A 27,081-nucleotide genomic window follows, 5' to 3' on the forward strand; every position below is an offset into this window, starting at 1 on the left:
CTCTGGATAAATAGCAAATAGGAAAAGGTAGCAATACTTTCTACTTAAATTGTTTGGTTTTATCTTTGATGAGGATTTTATTTATTAAGTACTAAACATTGCATGTGTTTAAGGTTACAACGTGATGTTCTGATATCAATACACACTGGGAACTGACTACTGTAGTAAAACCACTTAACATATCCATCACCTCACACAGTTATCCTATTTTTTAAATTTTTATTTTATATTTGGGTATAGTTGATTAACAATGTTGTCTTAGTTTCAGATGTACAGCAAAGGGATTCAATTATACATATATATGTATCTATTCATTTTCAAATTCTTTTCCCATTTAGGTTATTACAGAATATTGAGCAGTTCCCTGTGCTACACAGTAGGTTCTTGTTGGTTATGTATTTTAAACACAGTAGTGTGTATATGACAAACCCAAACTCCCAGTTTATCCCTCACACCCACCTTCCCCTTTGGTAACCATAAGTTTGTTTCCTAAGTCTGTGAGTCTGATTTGTAAAAAATTCATTTGAATCTTTTTTTTCAATTCTGCATATAAGCGATATATGATATTTGTCCTTCTCTATCTGAATTATTTCACTAAGTATGATGATCTCCAAGTTCAACTATGTTGCTGCAAATGGCACAATTTCATTCTTTTTAATGACTGAGTCATATTCCATTGTATATATGTGCCACATCTTCTTTATCCACTCATTAGTCAACGGACATTTAGGTTGCTTCCATGTGTTGGCTATTGTAAACAGCGCTGCAATGAATACTGGGGTACACGTATCTTGTCAAATCATGTTCTTCTCCAGATATATGCCCAGGAGTGAGACTGCTGGGTCATATGATACCTCTATTTTTAGTTTTTTAAGGAACCTCCATACTGTTCTCCATAACAGTTATACCAATTCACATTTCCACCAACAGTGTAGGGGAGTTCCCTTCTCTCCACACACTCTCCAGCATTTATTTGTGTGTAGACTTTTTAATGATGGCCATTCTGACTAGTGTGAGGTGATATCTCATTGTATTCTTGATCTGCATATCTCTAATAATTAGTGATGTTGAACATCGTATCTTGTGCCTCTTGGCTATCTGTCTTCTTGGAGAAATGTCTGTTTATGTCTTCTGCCCATTTTTTGATTGGGTTATTTGCTTTTCTGATATTGAGTTGCATAAGCTGTTTGTACATTTTGGATTAATCCCTTCTTGGTTGCATCATTTGCAAATACAAGGGTGAGTCAAAAATTATTCACACTCTGGCTGTAGAATTTACTTTAATTAAACTTTAGAAAAGACAAATACATCATTTTTTCATATAATCTGATTACTTTCCAACACACTTTGTCCATCTGTCAACAAGCTTTTGTATTCCTTCATTAAAAAATGTTTCACACTGAGCTCCAAGCCACGAATGTACTGCTTTCTTCAACTCATCAAAAGTGAATTTTCATCCTTGCAGGGCTGCTTTCAGGGGACCAAACAGGTGAAAGTCTGATAGAGCAAGATCAGGACTATAGGGAGGATGCTTTTACATTTCAAAACGAAGTTTTTTGCAGAATGTTGACAGTGTGGGCAGAAGTGTACAGACATGCACACCTTCAGACCACAAAAAACAAATCACTATACGCTGCTCTTCTTTTGTGCAAATCACAAGTGGGGCATCCAGGTTTGCTCACACTGCAGTTACAAATGAACTGATGTAACATGTTCACACCTGCACAGCAGTGACTGGGAAGACAGGAGCCTTGAATGGAAAGCACTGATAAGACAGTGTGGCCAACAGAAGTTTTAATGTACCCAGAGTGCAGATAATTTTTGACTCACGCCTGAACGTTCTCCCATTCTGTGGGTTGTTCTTTTGTCCTGTTTATGGTTTCCTTTGTTGTAGAAAAACTTTTCAGTTTACTTAGGTCCTATTTGTTTATTTTTGTTTTTATTTCCATTACTCTGAGAGGGATTGAAAAAGATATTGTTGCGATTTATGTCAAAGAGTGTTCTTCCTACGTTTTCCTCTAAGTGTTTTATAGTATCAGGTATTACATTTAGTTCTTTCATTCGTTTTGCATTTATTTTTATGTATGATGTTAAAGAATGTTCTAATTTCATTCTTTTACATGTAGCTCTCCAGTTTTCCCAGCACCATTTATTGAAGATACTCTCTTTCCTCCATTGTATAGTCCTGCCTCCTTTGTCATAGATTAATTGAACATAGGTGTGTGGCTTTATTTCTTGACTTTCTATCCTGTTCCCTTCACCTATATTTCTGTTTTTCTCCCAGTACAATATTGTTTCAATGACTGTAGCTTTGTAGTATAGTCTGAAGTCGAGGAGCCTGATTCCTCCAGCTTGATTTTTCTTTCCCAAGATAGCTTTGGCTATTCAGGGTCTTTTGCGTCTCCACACAAATTTTAAAATGTTTTATTCTAGTTCTGTGAAAAATGCCATTGGTAATTTGATAGGAATTGCATTGAATCTGTAAATTGCCTTGGGTAGTATAGTCATTTTGACAATATTGATTCTTCCAGTTCGAGAACATGGTATATCTTTCCATCTGTTTGTGTCATCTTCAATTTCTTTTATCAGTATCCTACAGTTTTTGGAGTACAGGTCTTTTGCCTCCTTAGGTAGGTTTATTCCTAGGTATTTTATTTTTTGTTACAATGGTGAATGGTGTTGTTTACTTAATTTCTCTTTCTGAGCTTACATTGTTAGTGTATAGAAATGCCACCGATTTCTGTGTATTAATTTTTTGTCTTACAACTTTATTGAATTCCTTGATGAGCCCTTAGTTTTCTGGTATCATCTTTAGGATTTTCTATGTATAGCATCATGTTATCTGCAAACAGTGACAACTTTACTAGTTCTTTTCCAATCTGGATTCCTTTTATTTCTTTTTCTTCTCCAACTGTCGAGGCTAGGACTTCCAAAACTATGTTGAATCAAAGTGGCAAGATGCACATCCTTGTCTTGTTCCTGACCTTAGAGGAAATGCTTTCAGCTTTTCACTGTTGAGTGTGATATTTTCCACAGGTTTGTCATCAATGGCCTTTAATATGTTGAGGTATGTTCCTGTATGCCCACTTGCTGGTGAGTTTCTATCATAAATGGATGGTGAATTTTGTCAAAAAGCTTTTTCTGTCTCTATTGAGATAATAACATGGTTTTTACCCTTCAATTTGTTGGTGTGGTGTATCACACTGATTTCAGGATGTTGAAAAATCCTTGCATCCCTGGATAAATCACACTTGATCATGGTGTATGATCCTTTTAAGGTATTGTTGGATTCTGTTTGCCATCATTTTGTTGAGGATTTTTTCATCTAAGTTCATCAGTGATATTGGCCTGTAATTTTCTTTTCTTCATGATATTTTTCTCCGGTTTTGGTATCAGCATGATGAGGGCCTCATAGAATGAGTTTGGGAGTGTTCCTTCCCCTGCAATTTTTTAGAATAGTTTCAGAAGGATAGGTGTCAGCTTTTCTCTAAATGTTTGATAGAATTCACCTGTGAAGCCATCTGGTCCTGTACTTTTGTTTGTTGGGAGTTTTAAAATAACAGTTTTAATTTCAGTACTTCTGATTGGTCTGTTAATATTTTCTACTTCTTCCTGGTTCAGTCTTGGAAGGTTGTACCTTTCTAAAACTTTGTCTATTCTTCTTGGTTTTCCATTCTATTGGCATATAAGTGCTTGTAGAAGTCTCTTATGATCCTGTGGTGTCTGTTGTAACTTCTCTCTTTTCATTTCTAATTTTATTGATTTGAGCCCTCTCCCTTTTTTCTTGATGAGTCTGGTTAAAGGTTTATCAATTTTGTTTGTCTTTTCAAAGAACAAGCTTCTAGTTCATTGGTCTTTTCTATTGTTTTCTTCATGTCTATTTCATTTACTTCTGCTCTGATCTTTATGATTTCTTTGCTTCTATTAACTTTAGGTTTTAGTTGTTCTTTTTCTCTAGTTGCTTTAGGTGTAAGGTTAGGTTGTTTATTTGAGAGTTTTCTTGTTTCTTGAGGTAAGATTGTATTGCTATAAACTTCCCTCTTATAAACTGCTTTTGCTGTGTCCCATAGGTTTTGGATCATCATGCTTTCATTTTCATTTGTCTCCAGGTATTTTTTGATTTCCTCTTTGATTTCTTCAGTGATCTCTCACTTATTTAGTAGCACATAGTTTAGTCTCCATTTGTTTGTGTTTTTTAGGTTTTTTTTCCTTGTATTTGATTTCTAATCTCATAGCGGTATAGTCAGAAAAGATGTTTGATATGATTTCAGTTTTCTTAAGTTTACTGGGGATTGCTTTGTAGCCCAGCATGTGATCAATCCTTGAGAATGTTCCATGGGCACTTGAGAAAAATGTGTATTCTGCTGCTTTTGGATAGAATGTTCTATAAATATGAATTAGGTCCATCAGGTCTAATGTGTTATTTAAGGCCTGTGGTTCCTTATCGATTTTCTGTCTGGAGGATCTGTCCTTTGATAAAAATGGGATATCAAAGTCCCCCACTATTATTTTGTTGCTGTTGATTTCTCCTTTTATGGCTGTTAGTATTTACCTTATATATTGAGGTGCTCCTAGGTTGGGTACATGTATATTTACAATTGTTATATCTTCTTCTTGGATTAATCTCCTGATTATTATGTAGTATCCTTCTTTATCTCTTGTAACAGTCTTTAAAGTCTATTTTGTCTGATATAGGTATTGCTATCCCAGCTTTCTTTTGATTTCCATTTGCATGGAATACCTTTTTCCATCTCATCACTTTCAGCCTGTATGTGTCCCAAGATCTGAAATGGGTCTCTTGTAAACAGCATATATACAGGTCTTATTGTTGTATCTATTCACCCAGTCTATGTCTTTTGGTTGGAACATTTAATCTGTTTACCTTTAATGTAATTATGATTTTTATGTGCTTACTGCCATTTTGTTCATTGTTTTAGATTAGTTTTGTAGGTCTTTTTTCTTCCCTTCCTCTTTTCTTCTCATATCTTGTGATTTAATGATTAAATTTAGTGTTGTGTTTGGATTCCTTTTTCTTTTTTGTGTGTTTATTTATTGAAGATTTTTGGTTTGTGGTTACTGTTAGGTTTTGATATAGCAGTCTATATATATACAAGTTTTTTTTTAATCTGCTGGTCTTTTAATTTCAAATGAATTCCCAATATCCTGCACTTATACTCTCCTCTTCTCACAATTGCTGGTTTTAATATTATTTTGTATTTCTGTGGATGATTCCCTATCTTTACTGTATAGTTGCCTTTACTGGTGAACTTTTCCACTTGTAATATCCTTGTTTCTAGCTGTGCCCTCTTCTTTTCCTCCTAGAGAAGTTCTTTTGGCATTTGTTGCAAAGCTGGTCAGGTGGTGCTGAACTCTCTTAGCTTTTGCTTGTCTGTAAAGTTTTGATTTCTCTGTTGAATCTGAATGAAAACCTTGCTGGGTAGAGTATCCTTGATTATAGATACTTCCCTTTCATCACTTTAAATATATTGTGCCTCTCCCTTCTGGTCTGTAGAGCTGCTGTTGAGAAGTCATCTGAAAGCTTTATGGGAGTTCTCCTGTATGTTATTTGTCATTCATCTCTTGTTGCTTTTAATATATTTTCTTCATCTTTAATTTTGTCAATTTGATTACCATGAGTCTCTGCATGTTCCTCTTTGGGTTTATCCTACCTGGGACTCTCAGCACTTACTGGGCTTGGATTTCCTATGTTAGGAGAGTTTTCAGCTATAGCTTCTTCGAATATTTTCTCAGCTTCTTTCTCTCTCTCTTCTCCTGCTGGGATCCCTATAATGCAAATGTTGGTGCATTTAATGTTCTCCCAGAGGTCTCTTGGACTGTTTTCAGTTATTTTCATTCTTCTTTCTTTATTCTTTTCCATGGCAGTGATTTCCACCACTCTGTATTCCAGGTCACTTATCCATTCTTCTGCCTCACTTATTCTGCTATTGATTCCTTCTAGTGAATTTTTTTTATTTCAGTGACTGTATTGTTCATTGCTGTCTGTTTATTCTTTGACTCTTCTAGGTCTTTGTTAAACATTTCTGGTATCTTCTCAATCTGTGCCTCCATTCTTTCTCTGAGATCTTAGATCATCTTTACTGTTATTATTCTCAATTCTTTTTCAGATAAATTGTGTATCTCCACTTCACTTAGTTGTTTCTCTGGGTTTTAATCCTGTTTCTTCATCTGGGACATATTCCTTTGTCTCATTTCCTCTAAATTTCTGTGATTGCAGTTTCCATTCTGCAGGCTTCTGTTCTGTAGTTCTTACTTCTGCTGTCTGCCCCCTGGTGGATGATGCTGTCTAAGGGGCTTGTGCAGGATTCCTGGTGGGAGGGACTGCTTCCTGCCCACTGGTGAGTGGTGCTATGTTTTGTCCCTCTGGTGGACAGGGCTATATCAGGGGTGTGCTTAGTGGGCAGCTTTGTGCTTAAGATGACTTTAAGCTGCCTGTCTGTTGATGGGTGGGGTTGTGTTCCCACCCTGTTGGTTGCTTGGTCTGAGGCATCCCAGTACTGGAGCCTACAGGCTGTTGGGTGGGGCCAGGTCTTGGTGAGAAAATGGCAGCCTCCAGGAGGGCTCACACCAATGAATACATCCCAGAACTACTGGTTCCAGGGTCTCTGTCCCTGCAGTGAGCCACAGCCACCCCTGCCTCTGCAGGAGACCTGCCAATATCAGCAGGTAGGTCTGACTCAGGCTCTTATGAGGCCACTGCTTTCTCCCTGGGTCCTGGTGCATACAAGGCCTTGTGTGCACCCTCCAAGAGTGGAATTTCTGTTTCCTCCATTCCTGTGGAATTCCTGTGATCAAACCCTGCTGGCCTTCAAAGCCAGATTCTCTGGGGGCCCCTCCTTCTGTTGCCAGACTCCCAGCCTGGGGAGCCTGATGTGAGGCTCAGGACTTTCACTCCTGTGGGAGAACTTCTGTGGTGTAATTATTTTCCAGTTTGTGGGTCACCCACCCAATGCATATGGGATTTGATTTTATCATGATGGCTTCCCTCCTACCATCTCATTGTGACCTCTTCTTTGTCTCTGGATGTACTATATCTTTTTTGGTGGGTTCCAGAACTTCTATGATCGTTGTTCAGCAGTTTGTTATGATTTTGGTATTTTCTTAAGAAAAGGTCATAGTTACCCTATTTTGTCTGTGTGGTGAGAACACTTAAGATCTACTTGCTGAGAAAATTGCAAGTATGCAATATAGTCAAATGAGGATTTTTTTTTTAAAGCAAAAACAGTCTAATGCAAAGAGACATCCAGAATTCAGTTAATAAAGAGCCATTTACTCTTGACACTGATGTATACGTAGTAATTCCTTTGTAAAGACACCTGAAATCCTTACTCCTTTTACATTAATTAAGACCAGGGTAAACCAGTATTGAGAATAATTTCATGGCATTTCTCAAAGTCACTGAACACATCGAATCAGGTCTTAATAAAAGTGCTATGATGCATACTAAAGATAAAAGGCAATACTGTATTAAAAAAATAACTTGAATCAACACTGACAAATTCTCTCCAGAATTACTAAAACAATGTAAAGTTTCAAGTTTTATCACAAACACCATAGGATTTTCTTTAATACCATTAAAGACAATCATATCTACACAATATAGTGAGTGAGTCTGTATTTGGCATGGGTTTCACTTACATATTTCTTTAGTTAACGCAATTGTATTGAACATAATTAAATGGGTCCTCTAAAATTATAATCATTTCCTTTCTCAAAAACATTCTTTGCTTCTAGATATAATTTTATAGATCCGATCACTGAAGTTCACTTTTTTAATAAAAGTTTGATGTAAATGAAGGTTTTAATGAACAACAACAAAATTTCCATAAATACCACTGTGAGATTTAGGCATGAAAACATTGAAAGTCAATTTGATACTTTTGATACTTATTTTTTATTAGATTTCATTACAAATTTGCTGTGTATTATGCAAGTGCCTATGGCTAAAGGTTATCAAAGACAGCCCTAACCTGATGTCAATAGAAAACTTTTTATCATTTATTGGTAAAGTTTTGCTTAAGCAACAACAACAAAATTGACTTGATGCAAATAGCAAGCTTCTCTAGTAAAGTGTAAATGATTCCAGTTACAACATTTTTAATTTACAAAAAACTTTCCCCAAATACTTGTGATGCTTCAGGGGAGGTACACACTTTGGTATCGCGTGACACTTACCTTGCAGTAAATCATATGGCACACAGCTACTCTTAACCTCATGCCCACACGCTGAATGTGATAGAAGTACAAGTGGTGCAGGATGGCCCAGACGAGCACGCAGGCACTCAGCCCTGCAGCATAGCTGTAGGCTTCGTACAAAGTGGCAGAATCAGTGGGATCATAGTTTTCAACATAACTAATAATTTTGCCCAGAAATATGGGCAGAAGTACCCTTGTGCCTTCCTAAAAGGAAAGAAAAACACCTTTATTGAAAATGCCAGTTTTTCTTCACACAAGCTTTACTTTTATTATAAGCATGTTAAAAATGTATTTTGACAAAATGCTACATTCATGGCTCATCTAAAAGAAAAATACGCAGATCTACTATCTTCTACAAGACAAGAGACAATAGTTCTAACCTTAAGGAAAAATTTTATGTTCAAAGACAGTGAAGCCTCAGTGCATTATGCTTAGTACACTGTGGATGCTACATAAATACTATAATCAGTGCTGTAGGACAGGGGTCCCCAGCCCCAGGCATGGGACCGGTACTGGTCCGCCGCGTGTCGGGAGCTGGGCTGCACAGCAGGGGGTGGGCAGCAGGCGAAGGAGCGGAGCTGCATCTGCTGCTCCCCTTTGCTCCCCATCACACACATTACCGCCTGAACCATCCCCCCTCAACCATCTGCGGAAAAATTGTCTTCCATGGAATCAGTCCCTGGTGCCAGAAAGGTTGGGGACCGCTGCTTCAGAACACACGTGACAAAATACCAAGAGAGTCTTGGCCTATGATGAATAAACAAAAGGTAGCAGATGAAAGGTAAGATATTTGTTTCCATATGAACGAGCCCTGCTGGCAGCCTGCCCCCGTCCCCTGTACTCTCAACATCCCAGCTCAACAGAAAGTCAAGATGTTCATCTATGGGAGACAAGTTCTTTGCCATCACCTTCTGTTTTAAGAGCCTTCATGAACTGAGATACTGGCACAAACACATCCACTCTTTTCCAGCAGGAACTCCACATATCAATAGATCAAGAGAATGGAGCCCGGCTTCTGTGGGAACATCACAAAGACACCAGGCTTGAGAAGTTCTTATTCTCTCCACCCCAGAGGCTACTACCTCATTATGTCTCTACCCACTAGAAGCTGCGATGTTCCTTGGAGTAAAAACTTAAACATGGCAGAAGCCAAGCTAAAACATGATGCAATCCGTGGTTCGCCATCAGTCATACACTGCAGGTGCTGGGTTGGAAGAAATGTCACCAATTATTTATTCCTCAAGGGAAAAATAAAATCCTAAACCACTGACTGAGGCGTGGGCATTGGGGAGCTCACCTGCTGAGTAAGACTTAGGGAAAGCAATTTTCTTTTCCCAAATTAAAGGCAAAGAAACAGCAACAGTTGCCCACCCTGCCAAACGGCCACTCCACCCCACAGCCTACTTCCTCCCTCTCGTCGCCCCTTGTAAGGTACCCTTCTCCCTCATCAGGGAGAAGCAAACACTCAATACAAATTCAAGTTGCCAAAAGTAAACACCTGGGCCCTCGACATCATTTCCTCCACACACTTCTCAAAAGTCAAAATGCCAAAAGTAGGGAAATCTTTCAGGAACTCGACTTTGAAATAAGCTTTTCTTTTTAAGCAATCACTCCTTACCAACATAGACACGGTAAACAACGGATGGGTCTCCTTTGATAGCTCTCTTCTGTCTGTCCAAAGTTGATGAACCCACTTACAAGAGGAAAGGAAGGAAAATCCAAAGCACCAAACACGAAATAAAAGTAACATGCAATTTCTGCTCAACAAACTAGTGCCTGATCAGTATATTTATAGAAAGCTGTCCCCATTCTTCAAATGGGTGTGACATCAAAGCCCAACACTCCTGTCTTACTCTACACACATGCACGCACACGTCACAGGCTGCACCTCACCTTCCATGAAGTCACAGCAGTTTTCATCTACTATGGAGAAGGAAACACTGTTCAGCTGAAGAATTATGAGTTAGATGATCAGATCAGAGTAAGAGGATCAGTTCTCAAGAACACAAAGGCTCACTGTTACATTTCCAGCATGCCCCATCATTCATCCCCAAGGGCATGAAGAGCTTTTGGAAGGGCCCCTCATATAGGAGATCATAAAAGAGACTAGAGTTTACTGAGAAGGAAATCTGGAGGTTTACACAGAGAAGCAAGAACATGAAACTGTACACATGGACAGTCCCAGCCCGGGTATGGTCAAGGGCTGCACAGAGCTGCAGCCTACAGACCTGGGGCTCTCCAGAAGCCCAGTGGTAACACCTGCTGTCCCAAACTTTCTGGAAACTTATGATTGTCTCTGGGAATCACTGTTGCCTGTTACTCAGCTCTACGTTTAAGCCTAACATTGGTGTAATTATAAGAAAAAGAAGTAAGAATAATATCACCAACCAAGGAGAATACTGATAGACACAACAAATTTAGCAAAAAACGGAGTGCAAAATAATGGCAGCTCACTACCATCTGAGCACCTGGATTTTCCACTGAGAGACAGTATTTAATAAGCCAGTAAAGCACACAGCCTCATTAAGGTGTAAAGCCAGTTCATGACCCAGATCTTCCGCTCATCTGTCCATTCTTTTTTTTCTTCATAATAATTATTCTTTATTTGGGATTGAAATTTTCAAAAGATAAAGGTTTTTGAACATGAATTGCTACTTTGATTTGATATAATTTGAAGGGAGAGTTATTTGTTATTCTTAATTACTACTTTGCCTCCAATAAGGACTAGTCATGGCAATTCAGAAAAGTGGTGAAAAGTATAAAGTACAAGGAATTTCCAATCTAACGTAAGTTGCAACTACTGATATTATAAACTTGATTTTATACTCTGTAAGGAAAATGACAGTAAGTAAAGAACAATTTTCCAGTAATTTCTCTCAACAAAATAAAAAACAAAATAGTCAATAACACAAAATTGTGAAAACCCCAAAGTACATACAGAGAGTAAGAAGACATGTACTAAATATGCTTCTTCAAAGCTTCCAGAACACGTAGGGCAGAAGCGATCACGGCCATCAAAGGTGGACTGAGTACATCCATCCCCTCCACACACAAGGGAAGGCTAGAGATGAAGAGTCATTTAACAGGACAGCTGGCAGCAGCATCTGTAACCTGTGAAGGTCTCCATTTCTGGCATTTGGGAGCAACTGGCTGAAGCAAACTAGGCAAAGTGTTTTCCAGCTGCTAGAAGATTAACACCTGCATATCCTTAATGCTCTGTTCCAAGTATTAACTCCAAATGGGACAGTGGTGTGAATCCTGAGGGAAGGCCCAATTTCTGATGACTCTGCTTGTCTTGGAGAGTCTCCCAGAGGGGTGAGGGGCGGCTGTGGCTCACCCTGGGGACAGAGACACTGGCCACAGCCATTCCCACAGCTACCCCTACACATGTACACTGGTGTTGGCGGGCACCACCGTGACATTCTCCCATCTGTCCATCCTTGATCCTAACCTTCAACTAGTAAGAAATAAAACAACTGAGAAAATACTCATTATCAAACATGAAACTAACCAAATTAAAACTTTCTGGATACGCGGGAAGAAGGTCAAAAATTGCCCCCATAAACCCTTCATCTTTGACATCAGTCTATAATCCCCTGAATATTCTTTCCACAAACCAACTGAGAATACAGTTCTTATTCTTTCTCAAGAAGTCTGCAAAACTGTGAAACCATACGGGATTTTTAAAAGAGCCCAATTTAATACCACAACGCCCATCACTCAAGGTTCTCTGAGAGTCTCAGAGTCTCTGAGGCAGACATTTCTTGGTGGAGTGCTTGCTGTTCAGCCTCCTGAAAGCATGTGACATTGGGCCCCACCTCTTGCTTCTTAAGGTAACTTCTTACACAGTTAGATGCTAGAACTGCCACAGTTCTTCCTCCACATTTCCTCATGTACTTGAAACATTTCTTACCCAACTTTCCCTTCTCTCATGCATGAAAAAAAAGAGAAAACACAGGAAATAGAAACAATATCAGACGAAGAATAAAATGCTTGAGTGACACATACAAGTAAAAAAGAATGAGCTTGTGGGAAAATGAAAAGGCAATTAATTTTTAGAACTGGGGGAAAAGGTGACAAAGGTAGAGTTGAGAAAGATCTAGAGATAAGGGGGAAAAACAGTGAATGTGGGGAAATTATAACCATCAGGATTCTAGATATGCCTTCAGTGCTCTTTCACAGAGTGGTCTTCTTCCTCACTGTACATTAGCATCATCTGGGAGGAGTTAAGAGCACTCAGAGGCCTGAGACCCAGCCACCAGACTCTGGTTCAGGTTCAACTGATTAGGGATGGAGCCTGAAGCTCCCTCTCCCTGGAAGATTTTGGATGCAGACACTAACCCGCTGTAAGCATCTGCTATCCTCCATCCTGCGTTGTCATGGCATCTAAGCTTAGAGAGGCTGCAGACCTACTCTGAAGGAGTTACAAGGACCATAAAGAGTTTTAACCAGAGTTCCATGACACATTTGCTGCTTCCAAGAAAACCCTTATGAACCCAAGTGCTGAGCTTCCACTGATGAAATTAAGACTTTTCATTCTGCACAGTAGGAAAAATAAAATGTTCAGAAAAGACTATACTTACAAAATACGAAGATGAATCAAAATTCACTTGGAAAGCTACCTCTAAAAGGAGACGGAATGAAAATGAACAAGGATATCAGCCTTCTTTAAAAACAGCCTTCTCTGTTGATTTGACTTTGGAATCATGAAAAGATTATATAGAATTATAATGATAACCAACTTTTAAAAAGCAATTCCTAAAACTTCAGAGTACAACAAAATAATTTGAGAACACATTCTCTGTGTGATATACCTACCTAAAGACAGTATGAACTGCAGGAAAAAAATCTTAAATTGTTTTTAGAACTCACATTACACGTGATGGTGTTGATACTGTAAGATAAAACAGATGAATAATTATGTTGTTATCACTGAGAACTGGGAGTAGACATGGGACAAAGAAGAAGAAATGATAGGACAAAAGAGATACAAATGTATGTAACAGTAATGAGATGAAGTAAAACCACAAGTGTCGAATCTGACTTGGATTGGAAACACCCATATAAACATATTTGTTTACCTTAAAAAATGTACTCTAGTTTTGTCCAGTCAAAAGGCTGAGAAACAATAACCAACCCAGCAGCAATGAGCACCTCGAATGCCTGAACTGTAGTCTCTGAATTCTACTTCCCACTAAAGGGAGCCAGGGCTGCTTGGAGAAATGGCTAATTCCAGGGTTGGGGCAAAAGCTGTACAAGATGAGCTAGAAACATCTTGTCACACCATAAAGTAAAAAAGCTAGCAAAGACGACGCGAGTATGTGCAAAAGAATAAGGACCCAGCCTGAATAGACTCGCACTGGCCAAAGATGCCCAAAGGTTGGCATAAGCGTAACAACTAAAATGGACTGAAGCACATCAGAAATGCTTAAATCCTGAGCTCAAACTGATACTCATAAAAACAAACAAAACACACAACAACACAAACTCATTAGCCCTAGAGGAGAACCAACTCATTATTTTGAAAACGAGTTTTTTAAAAAGTGAAAAAATTAAGAATTTCCCCTACTCTTCCTGGAAATACTGAAGCTCAGGGTTACCAAGGAGTTTATAATGACAAAGTTTCTCTTTATGGAAATATTTCAGCTAATAAATGAAGAGGGTAAGAGTTAGAATTAGAGCATCACCATTTTGCAACCCTTACTGAATTAATGGATCTTGAGCAATGATCATGAGCAGCTCCTCACATCACACACACAGAAAAGATGTTATACACTTCATAAGGGAGGGACACACCCCTACAACCCTACCTCCTACAAAGAGGAAAGGGGTGAAGAAAACCTGAATGAGTCAGATCCAGCTTCTAGATCTAACCACCAACCTCAGGTGCCAGAGGAACATGTTACATAACAAAGGGAGAGAAGCAATCAGCCAAATCCAGACTATGGAACAAACAACCTGGTTTCTTCCATTAATAAAATAAATAAACCAGGACTTCCTAAGTGGTGCAGTGGTTAAAATCTGCCTGCCAATGCAGGGGACATGGGTTCAATCCTGGTCCAGGAAGATCCCACATGTTGTGGAACAACTAAGCCTATGTGCCACAACTATTGAGCCCAGATGCCACAACTAATGAAGCCCAACCCTTAGAGCCTGTGCTCCACGACAAGAGAAGCCACCACAATGAGGAACCCGTGCACCCACGCGCCACAACTAGAGAAAGACTGTGTGCAGAAATGAAGACCCAATGTAGCCAATAAATAAATAAGCTTATTTATTTAAAAGAACTAAATAACTAAACCAAATAAATGGCTGAGAGGAAAAGAGAGAGGGTGGCAAATGCAGGGGAAAAGAAAAGCAACCCATAGAATCTCTATCAACCATATGTACCTTATTTAATACCATTTCAAAACACAAGGGGGAGGAAAGACAACTGTTGGCACTGGCTAGATACTGATGATATTAAAGTTAATGTTTATACAGAGCAATGGGATTAGGATTATTTAGGGGGAAGATTCCACATCTTTTAAAGACACATATGAAAATATTTATAGATAAAAATGATGTGATGTCTAGGAACTGCTTCAAAATAATATTGGAGGTGAGAGTGAAGAGGGGTTCAGATGAATCAAGACTGCTCATGAGTTGGCAATTCCTGAAGCTGCCTTAGGTTACATAGGGGTTCATTTCCCTGTACACTTCTCAGTTCTTACCTGACACTCCCCGTAATAAATGATAGAAAAACAAGAGAAAAATCAAACAGAAGTATATTAATATGTATATTTATGGCACACATGGGAAATACCCAGAAAAACTGAGTAACTTCCTGAGATGGACCAAGCCACCACTTTAAATACCACCTCCAGCTAAAGACAAAAGAAAGTAGGGGACACTTATGAGAGGTTAATGGGAAAAGCAGCTTAAACTAGGGTCCCGCTGTGACTGTTATGCACATTTAAGTCTTCTTGAAGACTCCTCCACTGACAGAACTTATCTGAGATTTAGAGCCATTCTTCTCTTTCTGGTGCACAGAGGGAGACACCTTTATAAATGAAGATTTCCTTTATCAGTATAAATGTCCCTCACAGAAGGGTAACTTTTCTGTCTTCAGAGCTTTTCCTGTGTCTATTTCTCAAAACAAATTTTCAGCTCAAAATAATCTTTGTGCCAAAGAGGCATATTCTGGGTGACACATTCTGCTACCCTTCAATCCCATTCCATTTTTGCAATTTTGAAATATTTTTAAAAACCTATAGAAAAAAAAAAAAACTCACTATAGGAAGCAGTTGACAGAAGAGCACAGAACTCTAGTCAGAAAAATACCTACTTTTGGGCTTCCTTGGTGGCGCAGTGGTTAAGAATCCTCCTGCCAATGCTGGGGACATGGGTTCAATCCCTGGTCAGGGAAGATCCCACATGCCACAGAGCAACTAAGCCCGTGCACCACAACTACTGAGCCCATGAGCCACAACTACTGAAGCCCATGCACCCTAGAGCCACTGTTCCACAACAAGGGAAGCCACCACAATAAGAAACCTGCACATCGCAATGAAAGGCAGTACCTGCTCTCCACAACTACAGAAAGCCCACACACAGCAACGAAGACCCAAAGCAGCCAATAAATAAAAATATGTAAATAAATAAATAAAATTTAAAAAAAAGAAAAAGAAAAAAGAAAAACACCTACTCTTGGCTCTGACCCTTCAGTGCAGGCTGTGCCAGGAGAGGAAGCATCAGGACAGAATGCAGAGAACACTGACCTAGGAATCAAAACACTTTGCTTCAGAGGCTTCCCTGGAGGTCCAGTGGTTAAGACTCCACACTCCCACTGCAGCGGGCACAGGTTCCATCCCTAGTCAGGGAAATAAGATCCCGCATGCCACATGGCATGGCCAAAAAAAAAGTTTTGCTTCAGAAACCAAGTCAGCCACCTGCAAGTCACATGACCTTAAACCCATCATATGCCCTCCTGCACCTCCAGGTCCTTATCTGTGGAAATATCTGCCTTGTTTACCTTGGAGAAATTCTGGTACAACTGAATGAGCTACAACAGCTCAAAGTGCTCCAGAACCAGCATAAAAACAAGTGTAAGCTAGGATCACTTTTACTATCAGAAGTCCTGGGAAGAGACCTATTCTACGCTTAACAGCAGAGGCTGCTTTCGTAAAGGGCTTGGAAAACTCAATGCTGCTCACAAGGCCATCCTGCCAGAACAAGAGCTCTTGAGAAAAGTGATGTGTAAAAGCCAAGTTTTCTAGACAGTAATTAAAACTTTCACTTCTAAGCAGATTCCTAAAAATTGTAACCATTATGAAAGCAATCATTTAAAAATGAGTCACCTACTTCCCTGACTTCTTAAAGAAAATGGATTGAGGGTGGTGGGGGGTTGAGTGAAACAGGGAAGGGAGATTAGGAGGTACAAATTTACAGTTATGAAATAAATGAAGTCACAACTCTTTCATAGCAAGTGCATCTTCTATCCCTCCTGCTCTCACACTCACAGGCTGCCCAAGTCCCTAAGGCAGCACTAAATGGCCTGGACAGCACAAGCCACCCAGGTGGGTTTGTAGCTTCCCTCCAGCAGCCGCAGCCAGAACAGGGAGGCTGATGGGCCCTGGGCCCCCAAGTGGAACTGCCTCACCGGGGGATCCTAACCCAGGGTCATGGAGATCACTGACCTCATGGCTTTCTGCCTTTGGTTTTCCCCTGCACATCCCCTCCTACACCCTCTGCAAATGCCGGGCGTCAAAGACTCCCCCTTCAACCAGCAATCCACCCCCACAGCCAGGGACAGAAACCAGCTTGGGTGGTGCACAAATTCTCCACAATTCATGGTGAATCTGGAGCTCCTCCCTTAGGGGGCTTTGGCTTGGGTTACCCAGCCCACTGGGAAGGGGGCAGCCTGGGGAAGGCTGTGCTCTTGAGAGCTCTGGGCAGCTCCAGCTCAGACACAGGGCCCCAGTTCTGTTCCACTGGAAGGGGAGAGGAAAGATCCCTTCTTTGGAAAGCATTTACCAGATGTGACCTGGAAAACTTAACAATTGTCTGCTGAGTACCTGTAAAATGTCTTGCATTGCTCTGGGCTCTGGTCCAAATGTACTTCCTCCAAACCACAGGGCACATATTCCTTGAGGCTGTAGGATTTTCCTTGGGGCAAAGATCACTCAGCATTTCAACTGAGCACCAGGAACATCCTAACATAATATAAAATGTCTTTCCTTTTCAGGGCCATCCTTCCACGACACTATGTTTTAACAATTAAAAGAAAAATAGAGGTCTCCCAGAGGTCCATTCCTTTACATATTTGCCTATTCTAAAGAAAAACACAACCAATGAGCTTCACATTTCCTAGACATTTTATCCTCAGACCTTAAACTACTGGCCTCTCTCCCCACTCGTCCCGTCCATCTCAGTACTGATTCGCACACACTGAAAAGCAATGCACTGGGGGTAAAAGCTTTTACCTCAAGAAACATAAACATTCCCCAAACTAAGTAGGATTTCCAGTAACACTTTATGATTGCTTTCATTAAAGAAGGCTCCCGTGCATCTTTCTGGGCTCTCAGAACTTCTTGGTCCCAGTACCTGCAATGAGAAACAAAGCACAGTAAAGAACAGCCCCACCATAGGCAAAACTGGGGAGGTGACAGAGGGGAGAATAAGCCTTTACTACAGGGTGCTGTATGGCTGCCCCGTAAAGGCTGGCTAACTGCTTGCAGGGCTCCTGAAAGATGAGCCCTGAAGACCCTGAAGCACCAGAAAAACATGCTTTGAAGGGAGGAGTCCCAGTCTCGGGAAACAAGTTCCTGCCAAGCTTTGCTGGAGTCACAGCACCATGAGCAGACCAAGAGGGCAGACAGCCTCCTCCAGGGACACCACCTCCGGGGACAGAGCTCAGCGTCCAGGGCCTGGGCTGCTGGCTCCCTCCACGTCCACACACGCACAGGGAACACGGGGCCCCCAGCCTCCAAAGGGGGCTAAGCCCGGGCTCAGCCTGAGGGGGGTGAGCGTGCAGTGTCAGGGGAAGGAGGCTCCAGAAGAGCCCGGAGGAGGCGAAACCCACTCCACACCGTGAGCCACACGGACACGTTCTCACTCCTCCTTCCCCTTCTCCTCTCTGCCTGCTGCTCACCCTTGCAGCTCTTCCCCAAGGTGCCTGGAGCGATCTTCCGGAAGCACTGAGTACATGTCATCTTCTTCTAATCTCTGCTTGTGGCCAATTTTAAACAAGGGGTTTAGCCACCTGTTAAAAATTAAGAGAAAAGGAGAGTGATGGATATCCATACTACACAGCACTGTCTAATTAGAATCCTACAGTCATGGGCTTTGTTTAAAAAAAAAGTGTACGTTTTAAATATATAAGGATACAAGGAGGAAATTAATTATGTGCTTATACACACACATACAAATCAAGGTACAGGGAAGTCACTCTGGCTTATACATGATATAACTTAACTAAGGCAGCCTATTTGTGGCATTTGGAACATACATTGTACATCTGCTTTAGTTATTAAGGAAAAAATACATTTAGAAATAAAAAAAAAAAAAGAAATCAAAATAAAGTAACTGTGGTTCAGGCACACAGAACACAGCTGAATGGCCACTGTGGGTAAGGTTGCAGACAGATTCCTGTATTACTGAGGACTTCAATTTTCTGAACTGTATCAGACTCCGGACACCTCCAGTCATTCTCAAAGCAGATGCAACCTTGTGGTCTTAAGATCTCCTTAGATTAGCTGTTAACACAAAGGAATTCTTACCGGGAATCACCTCACAGATACAACACCCTTGAGTCAAACTGGCTCTGGACCCTGACCTCCTCACAGCCCTGTCAGACTCCCCTCAGCCAGGACACTCACGCGAGCCTCTTTCTGACCCCGACCTTCTGAAGACGTCCCAGAGATAAGTAACACCTTCCCAACTAAAACGCATGGGGTGATTCTTCTCATGGTCCTCCCTGTTATCACTCCCTGGTAGAGTAATTTCTTTTCAAATGTAACAGAAGCCATTCAAAACGGCTGGGATTTTATGGACTGTTGGGTCTGCCACCCTCAGCCTCAGTCAGGGAATAGAGTCCCCCCACACTTTCAGGGGACTCCACTCACAGCTGACAGCATCACCAAACAACAGTTTAATTCCTCCACGCCCATGCGTCTGCCCAGGGACATCAGGTTGCCCCCATTGCCACCCCACCTCAGCAAAGGTGCATGTCTCAGTCATATCCCTGTTTCTGGGGGACAAAACAACCTTTCCGATATGAGCTCCCCACCCACAGGCAAGGCCGACTACACAGTCCCCATGCCTAAGGGCTCTCGGAACAGGATCACACCAGACCCAGAGGGGCCTGGCCTATGGAGCCAGCACCCTGGATGGAAGGGCACCACCATCAGCCTAAACACGACTCAAGAAAACCCACAGACGGTGTGTGCCCCTGAGGGGTATTGGTTCCTTGGGGCCCCTGTGGCCAGGGCCACCCACGGTTGGGCCATAAACTGCCTCCAAGAAAACTATACCAGTGGACACTGGGCGACAGGTGGTGCCCTCCCGACCCAGGTTACATCCAGGTTTTAATGACACTCACCCCACCTCCCAACCACAGGGGGCCATTCATCTAGTCAGGAGGGGAGCTGGACTGGTACCAGCAGGAGTGGTCGCCCTTGTAGCATCCTTGGGGAGCCCAGCACGGGGAACAATTTATAACGCTGTAACTACAACAGAAGTCATTCGGACAGTGGCCTGGAGAACTAGAGAACCCGGGTCCAACTTTAGAATCATACAATCTTCACTGCACCCTCTGGCCCACATGACCCTCCACCACTGCACAGCTCTCACTTCCCTGCTGGCTTATCAAGGGGGAGTTTGTGCCCCTGCAAACATTTTCTGTTGTTTCTATATTAATGTGAGTGGTCAAATAGAAGACAGTGCAACCTGACTGTTAGAGAAGGCTGCCTGGCTACATTGTACCCAGAACAAGAAGGGCCTCACTGAACAAACTTGGGACGGTATCAAAAGGGTGATCTCCAGCTTCCCTGGGCTTCTGGATTCTTAGGACCCCTTACAGTTATTCCCCTTCTCTTGCTCTGTGGTCCTCAACTGCCTCATTAGTTTCATCTCTTGGAGAACTGAGGCAATCAAACTGCACATGGTCCTTACCCAGGGGTGTGAGCAACTGGGACTCCAGACAGGTGACAGACTTATTCTAGTTGAATCAGGAAAAATTCTGCTCCTCTAACCCAACATATGACCACACCCGTGCTCAGCAGGAAGCCGTTTCAGAAGACCGACCTTCGCCCCTTCAGTGTCCCTCAAGAACGAGGAGCAGTAAAAAGGAAAGGGAGGAATTGCTACCAGGCTGTTGCCCCAGAATGATACCCCTGCCCCTCCCTCGAATGGAAACCACTGGCTCTTATCTGAGTCTCAGGCTCCACCATAAAAGGAAGAAGCTGCAAAGAGAGAAATTAGACCTGCTTAGAACCAGCCAGGCCCAAGATGGCGGGAGACCTAACCGCCAGTAGACCTTGAGCCTCATTATGTGCTCCCTGTGATATATCAGCAGCTAAATACACCCCCACCAGGGCCAGGACAGTTGACAATGGCCATGACAACAACCTGAAGAGCCCATACAGGGCCTGAAAAGGAGGGTTGCCTCTGTTTCAGGCCCAAACCACACCCTGGTTCTCAGATAAGTCATGAATATTCCTCCCTCTCTTGACTCAATTCCCTCCCTTTACCTCAACCCTCCTATATAGACTGTGTCTCAGCCCAAACTGGGTTGAGAAGTTGATTTGTGAACTACTATTCTTCTCCATTCTTTGGCCATTGAACAAAGCTTGTGCTCTTCTAGTATTGCCATTGGTTTAATTATTGGCTGTGGGAATCCATGCGGATGAAGAACCTTCCCAACCAAGATAAGGGGTCTTAGCCTGGGCTAGGACCCTGGCACAACTCCAGGCGACCAATCTGGTGAGAAGTACAGCAGTTACCTACACAAGGAACACAGGCTCGGGAGCCACACTGCCTGCTTTGGGATCCTGTTCCACCACTTACTAGCTGTGTGATGGTAGGTAACTCACTCAACCTCCCTGCTCAGGGTCTTCAGGTGTGAAATAAGAGGTAACAGCCCCTTCCCTTCCAGCAGGAAAACTGGCAATGGGTGCCCATCAACATCCATGAGACGTCCTCACCTTCCCATGTCCACACACACACTGTGAAAATCCACAAACAGGAGGTGCTTGGAGTGTTCCCTGCCCTGCCTGAGGTTAAGGAGATGTCTGCCAACTTGGCTATTATTTATGTCAACCACTTCCTTCTTCTAGGCCCCTCTTTCCTCAAGGGCCATCAAATAGCCAAGAGACATAGCTACACACACTAAATATACCACAATCAAAACAAGCATAGGAGCGCCCATCCCCTGGGGATCCCCTGGGCTGTCCCATAAAAGAAGGAAATTTCAGAATTTCGGACAGATGAATGGATTAGGGTCCAGAAACAAAAGATCTAGTAATCACGCAAGTATGATTAAAGTTCAAAGGTTCAGGCCCACCTACTTAGTAGTCCCAGCTACTAGATGGAAAACTTTAGTTAACAGCGTCACCTCTTTGAGCTGCTTTTCATTGGTGTGTTTTGTCCCAGCTCAAGGACCCTTCAGTGGTTTCAGGACCAAATGATTCCTGGGGACGATCACCTACATAAAGACCATGCACTGCTTCTCTAAAGGCTAGAGGTCTGGATAAGACTCCCACAGGCTTCAGGGACCCCATTCCCAGAGTGGTCCTCAAAGGTGGAAGCAGAAATATTCACAGTAAGGAAAGGGGCTGGTCAAGTACATACTCCAGTCGTCTCAGTGTGTCCCAGGCAAAAGCAAGATGTTTTCAAGAATAACGTCCCCATGCATCACATAAAATACACTAGTGTTTTTTACCCACAGGAAATTTGCTACAACTAGATATCAGGACACACAGTGAGAGCCACAGGAGGGGCGATGGAGGGAGGGAGAGAAGACATGGTCATAGACATAGGGACAGAGGGAGCCCGATGGAGCTGGAACGCAGTTGTCACCTAAGGAATATAGGGAAAGGTGGAGACATTACTGAAAGACCACAAAGGTGCAGGGCACTCATTAGACAAAGGAAGCTGTTCATAAACTGCTTGCCTAGGGAGAAAAAAAAGGAGGTGGGGGTGGGAGTTGGGGAGGTGCCGCTTTAGTTCAGAACTGCGAAGTCCTGAGAGTTAGCGGGAAGCTGGCTAAGAGGAGAGGGAGGGAGGGAGAGAGAGAGAGAGAGAGAGAGAGAGAGAGAGAGAGAAAGAGAGAGAGAGAGAGGGAGAGAGAGAGAGAGAGAGAGAGAGAGAGAGAGAGAGAGTGAGTGTGCGCGGGGGAGTCCAGCAGGTTCTCCCCCGGGCGGTGACCCCTGGGCAGCCTTGTTCTCCGCCTCCCCACCTCCTGCTCCTGCGGCTCCCCCTGCTCTCTGGCGCTGGAGGCTGGCGGGGCAGCGGCGTCAAGGCAGGGAGCCCCCGCACCACCGCCCCCAGGCTCCCCGGGCCCCCCTTCCCGCCCCGCGTGCCCGGGCGCAAAGGGGAGCAGGCGGCCGGCGTGGGGAGGCTCCACCCGCGGCGGAAAGCGCCCCCTCGCCCGGCCCCGCGGCCCCCAGAGGCCCGGCAGCGGCAGGCACAGGCACCGAGGCGGCCGCGTGTGGCGGGTCGCGCGGGGCGCTCACCAGACGAACAGGCGCGAGCAGAGGTTCGCGCCCTGCAGCGGGCTGGCGTTGGGCTTCACCTCCGGGGGCACCGGCAGCATCTTGCCGCCGGGGCGGGCGCGGGGCCGGGGGGCGCGGCTCTGCCGGCGGTGCGGCTCCCGCGGCTCCTGGAGGCGCCGGCGCGGGGCTGCTGAGGACGCGGCCGCCTCGCGAACCCGCCGGGGCGGGAGCCGGGAAGCACCTGCTTCCGGGAGGGGAGCGCCGGTGCCCGCCCTGACCCCGCCGCCCCGCCTGCGCAGCCTCCGCGCTCGCCCCCAGGACGCCTGCGGCCACAGCCCTGGAGACAGGAGCAGCGCGCACGTGTGGGGCTGCGGGACGAAGAGCCAGCCTGGTGGAGGCGGCCACAAGCCTCAGGCAGGTGCCAGGCGAGGCCACCAGCTCTTTGATGGAGGCGGGAGGCGGACGGCGCCGCACAACCAACCCAGCTCCCAGGATAGCACCTGGCGGCACGCTCTGCCCAAGTTCCTGCTCTGAGCCCGGGCACCCACCCAGAAGGGGGAGAGGGGAGGCTAGGCTCTGCCCCACTCTGCTCCTCAGAAGCTCCCCAGGGGCTGCAGCGAAGACCTGGGAAAAAGCTGGAGGAAGGCATTAACAGCCCACCCTCTGGGAACTCTGCCCTCATCAGGACCAGACAAGGGTACTGTGGAAGGTGCTCCAAGCAGGACCCTATGAGGCCTTCCTGGGACAGACCCTACCCCTGCCTCATGTCCTCTGCCTGCCTCTTGTTTGTAGAAGAGCTTGTCTCCCAGGCCTCCCTGAGTCACAAACGGCTGGTTCAAGAATTAATGATCGAAAGAATGTGAATGTGTAATAACAAAAATATTTAAACAATAGATGGGCCATATAGCAGTCATAGAATCTTTAGTTCTCCCTGAAGGCTGTAGATAACATGCTTCATGCATAAGCCTGAGTTGTTTTGCAGATGCTAAAAAGCCCACCAGGTGGAAGAAGTTAACTGCATGATGACCAGGATCAGCTGGAACCTAAGGTTTAACATTGAGGATCCCTGTTACATCACCCTGTTCCTCCACATCAACCAATCAGAAAACAGTGCATGAGCTGATCAGGTACCCTGGACTCCCTCTCTCCCTCAGCTTGCCTTTAAAATAACTCCCCTGAAATCCATTGGCGGGGGGGGGGGGGGGGGGGGGGGGGGGTTCTAGTCTATTGAACACGAGCCTGCTGTATTCATTGCTTGGCCCTTGCAGTAAACCTTTCTCTGCTCAGAACTCCAACATTTCAGTTTGTTGGCCTCACTGTGCATTGGGAACAAGAACTTGGGTAGGACAACACAACCACCAGCCAAACATTTGACCTTGGACAAAAGCAGGGTTTAGTACAGATTATGCATGTAGAACTGCAAGACTTAAGTAAGGAAGGTAACAGAAGAAGAGCTCAAATGATTTTGCAAGATGAATGCATGCTGTCATTGAGGAGGGCTTTTGGCATCTCACAGGTTGCACTGTGGTGGTGGGGGGTGGGGGTACCTCTGTGAGTTTTTGCTGCCCTCTTAGATTGAGAAAGGAGAACATGGGGAGAGAGAGACTGCCTTATGATTTCTTTCAACATGAGCTCAAGGCCTAGACAAATAGTGTCATATGTTACAGAACACAGGTTATGCACATTTCTAAGGACCTTACCTCACTTTTAACTCTAGCAATGCCCTTTTCAAGAAGGTATTATTATCCCTGTTTTGCAGATGAGAAAGATGAGACTCAAGGACAGCAGTTGTTAAAGGTCTTCAAATCAGTAAAGAGGAGCCCTGATTTAGACTCCAGTTCTAGTCCAGGATGGTTGTCTCACTGGTAGATGTGAGACTGTCAGTGTGTGTGAAAAGTGCCTAGAACATGCTGTGTGAATGAATGAGTGATTGTAGGACTGAATGAACAACATCTTGGACTCCCACTCATAAGTGTTTAGTTATTTGTGGGACCATCTTACCAGCTCAGCAGCTTCTCTTCCCTTCCATCCTAAATGAAGAAGGATCAAAGTTTGTGGTGCTTATAACAAGATCACCTTGTTATTCTCTGATAAGTTCCTAAGTACCTTGGCTAAATGGAGTTATTAATAATGGCTCTTAGCTCCAGTTATGCAAGATGAGTAAGTTCTGGAGAGTTGATGTATAGCAATGTGGTTACAGTTGACAACATTGTACTATATACTTTTAATTTGCTAAGAGATTAGATCTTGGGTGGTCTCTACATAAAAAAGAGGAAAAGGGGAAAATGGTTAAGGTGTGAAGTGATGGATATGTTGGTTGACTTGGTTGTGATGAATATTTCACATTGTAAACATAAATCAAGTCATCAGGTTGTACATTTAAATCTATACAAATATTCACTGTCAATTATACCTCAATAAAGCTGGAGGGGAAATGGATTCTAAACAAAGCTTTCATGTATTCAATCACTTTTTATAAGTCAAACATAGAAGAATGGCAAAATGTTGATAAACTGCTTAATTAGAGTCAATATATTCTATTGGTCTTCCTTTAAGACGTTGTAATTATACTGGAAGCTTGAGTTCTTTTGTTTTCAGTCTTTTGGAAAACTAGTCCATTATTGAGATCAGTTGTCCAGAAACTGCTTAGAATTGATAAAGATGTCCTAAGAAAACACGAAAACCCTATTTTTATTAGGTTCACAATCTAGAAAAATAGGTAAAAAGGAAATTATGGCAAAATAATACAGATAAAAAATAATATAAATATACAAATATATTCATTCTCACCTATTAAATTAGAAACAGTCTTTAAAAACCAGAATACCCCATGCTAATGAAGGAAAAGTGTGAAAGGTGCTATAATATACTGTTGGTAAAATATAAGTTAGAATAGCCTTTTCAGAAAATAATTTGACAATATTTAAGAGCCTTAAAAATGTTCATCCTCTTTAATAGGATTTCCACTTATAAGATGATGAAAGCATAAGGTCAGTTATAGACAACTATTTATGTACAGATTTATTTATGTACAAATATGTTTCTCAGAGCAGTGCTTGTTATAATAATAGAATTTAGAAACATCCTAACTTCTAAGTTCAGCAATAGCAAAATGATTAAATACATCATGAATCATTTTTAAACAAGTGCTTTTTGAGCACATACCATACATCAAATACCCTTCAAAGCACCAGAGATCAATGGTAAACAAAACACTAAAGTTTATCTTCTCACTGTGTTTACACTGAAGTAGTGGAAGGTAGGCAGTAAACAAGTAAATGAATGAACAAGAGAATATCAGGTTTGATAAGGACTATGAGGAAAACAAATTGGAAATGAAAGAGAGTGGTTGGAGATGGCCAGCAAGGCCTGGTGTAAATTGGGTGGTCAGGAAGGCTGCTCAGAGGAGAAACTTGAGCTGAAACATGAAAACCAAGGGCTCAGTCTTATGCAAGTCTGGGAGTAAATAAATAAATAAATAAATAAATAAATAAGTAAGTAAAAAGAAAAGACTCCATAGTATTGGATAACTTGGGGTGAATGTAGTTTGTTTTTGTTTTTGTTTTTAAAGACGGAAGAGAGACCTCCTCTTGCATCTATAAGAGAAGGAGGACACTAGGCAAACTGCCACCCCCAAGACTGGGGAGGCCCCCAGTGAATAGAGGAAATCAAGGCTTCCTGGAGCAGAGACTCAGAGTGAAACCACCAGGGGGACCTGTGCTTGGGGAGACGAACCAGAACTAAACTGTAGTTTTAACTGCTGGAGGCTCAGTGTAGACGAGTCTGAGAATTAAAAACTCCAGGGGCACCCAGTCATGGGAGGACTAACAACATTGTGAGATTTACCTCCAGGAGCTCCACCAGGATCCTACAGAAAATACCAGAGAAAAGTCCCCTCAGACCTCCTGATGGGGCAGGAGGTGGGATTGGAGGGGGGGGATGGTGGGCCTGCAGGGAAGTAGCCAATTTTGAAATAGGCCAGAGCACTCAGTCTTCTTAACAAGGCCTGCCCTCAGGGAAAACTAGTTTACCAGAGTCTAACCTGCTGGGGAATTAACTGAGATTTACTGACCTGGGGGAAGAGAAATCCCCAACTCCAGCTGGTCCTGGCCATTCTGTCCCACATACGGGAAGGGGTGGGGGAGGAACATGAGAAGCACTTGTGAAGTTCACA

General features: G+C 43.0%; 1 protein-coding gene across 1 annotated transcript in view; it reads right to left on the reverse strand.

The window, feature by feature from the left end:
• LOC130835549 (ATP-binding cassette sub-family C member 4-like) overlaps positions 1-23,008 on the reverse strand; it is a 194,155-nt gene extending 171,147 nt beyond the window's left edge. The window contains exons 1-4 of the mRNA XM_057707187.1: positions 22,929-23,008; positions 18,347-18,457; positions 17,679-17,799; positions 8,194-8,418 (exon numbers count right to left, since the gene is read on the reverse strand). Of these exons, the coding sequence (XP_057563170.1) occupies positions 8,194-8,418; positions 17,679-17,799; positions 18,347-18,457; positions 22,929-23,008 (537 nt within the window). The remainder of the gene's footprint in view (positions 1-8,193; positions 8,419-17,678; positions 17,800-18,346; positions 18,458-22,928) is intronic.
• Between the last annotated feature and the right edge of the window lie 4,073 nt (positions 23,009-27,081).

Source organism: Hippopotamus amphibius, chromosome 14 (assembly GCF_030028045.1).
Source record: "Hippopotamus amphibius kiboko isolate mHipAmp2 chromosome 14, mHipAmp2.hap2, whole genome shotgun sequence".
NCBI lineage: Eukaryota > Metazoa > Chordata > Mammalia > Artiodactyla > Hippopotamidae > Hippopotamus > Hippopotamus amphibius.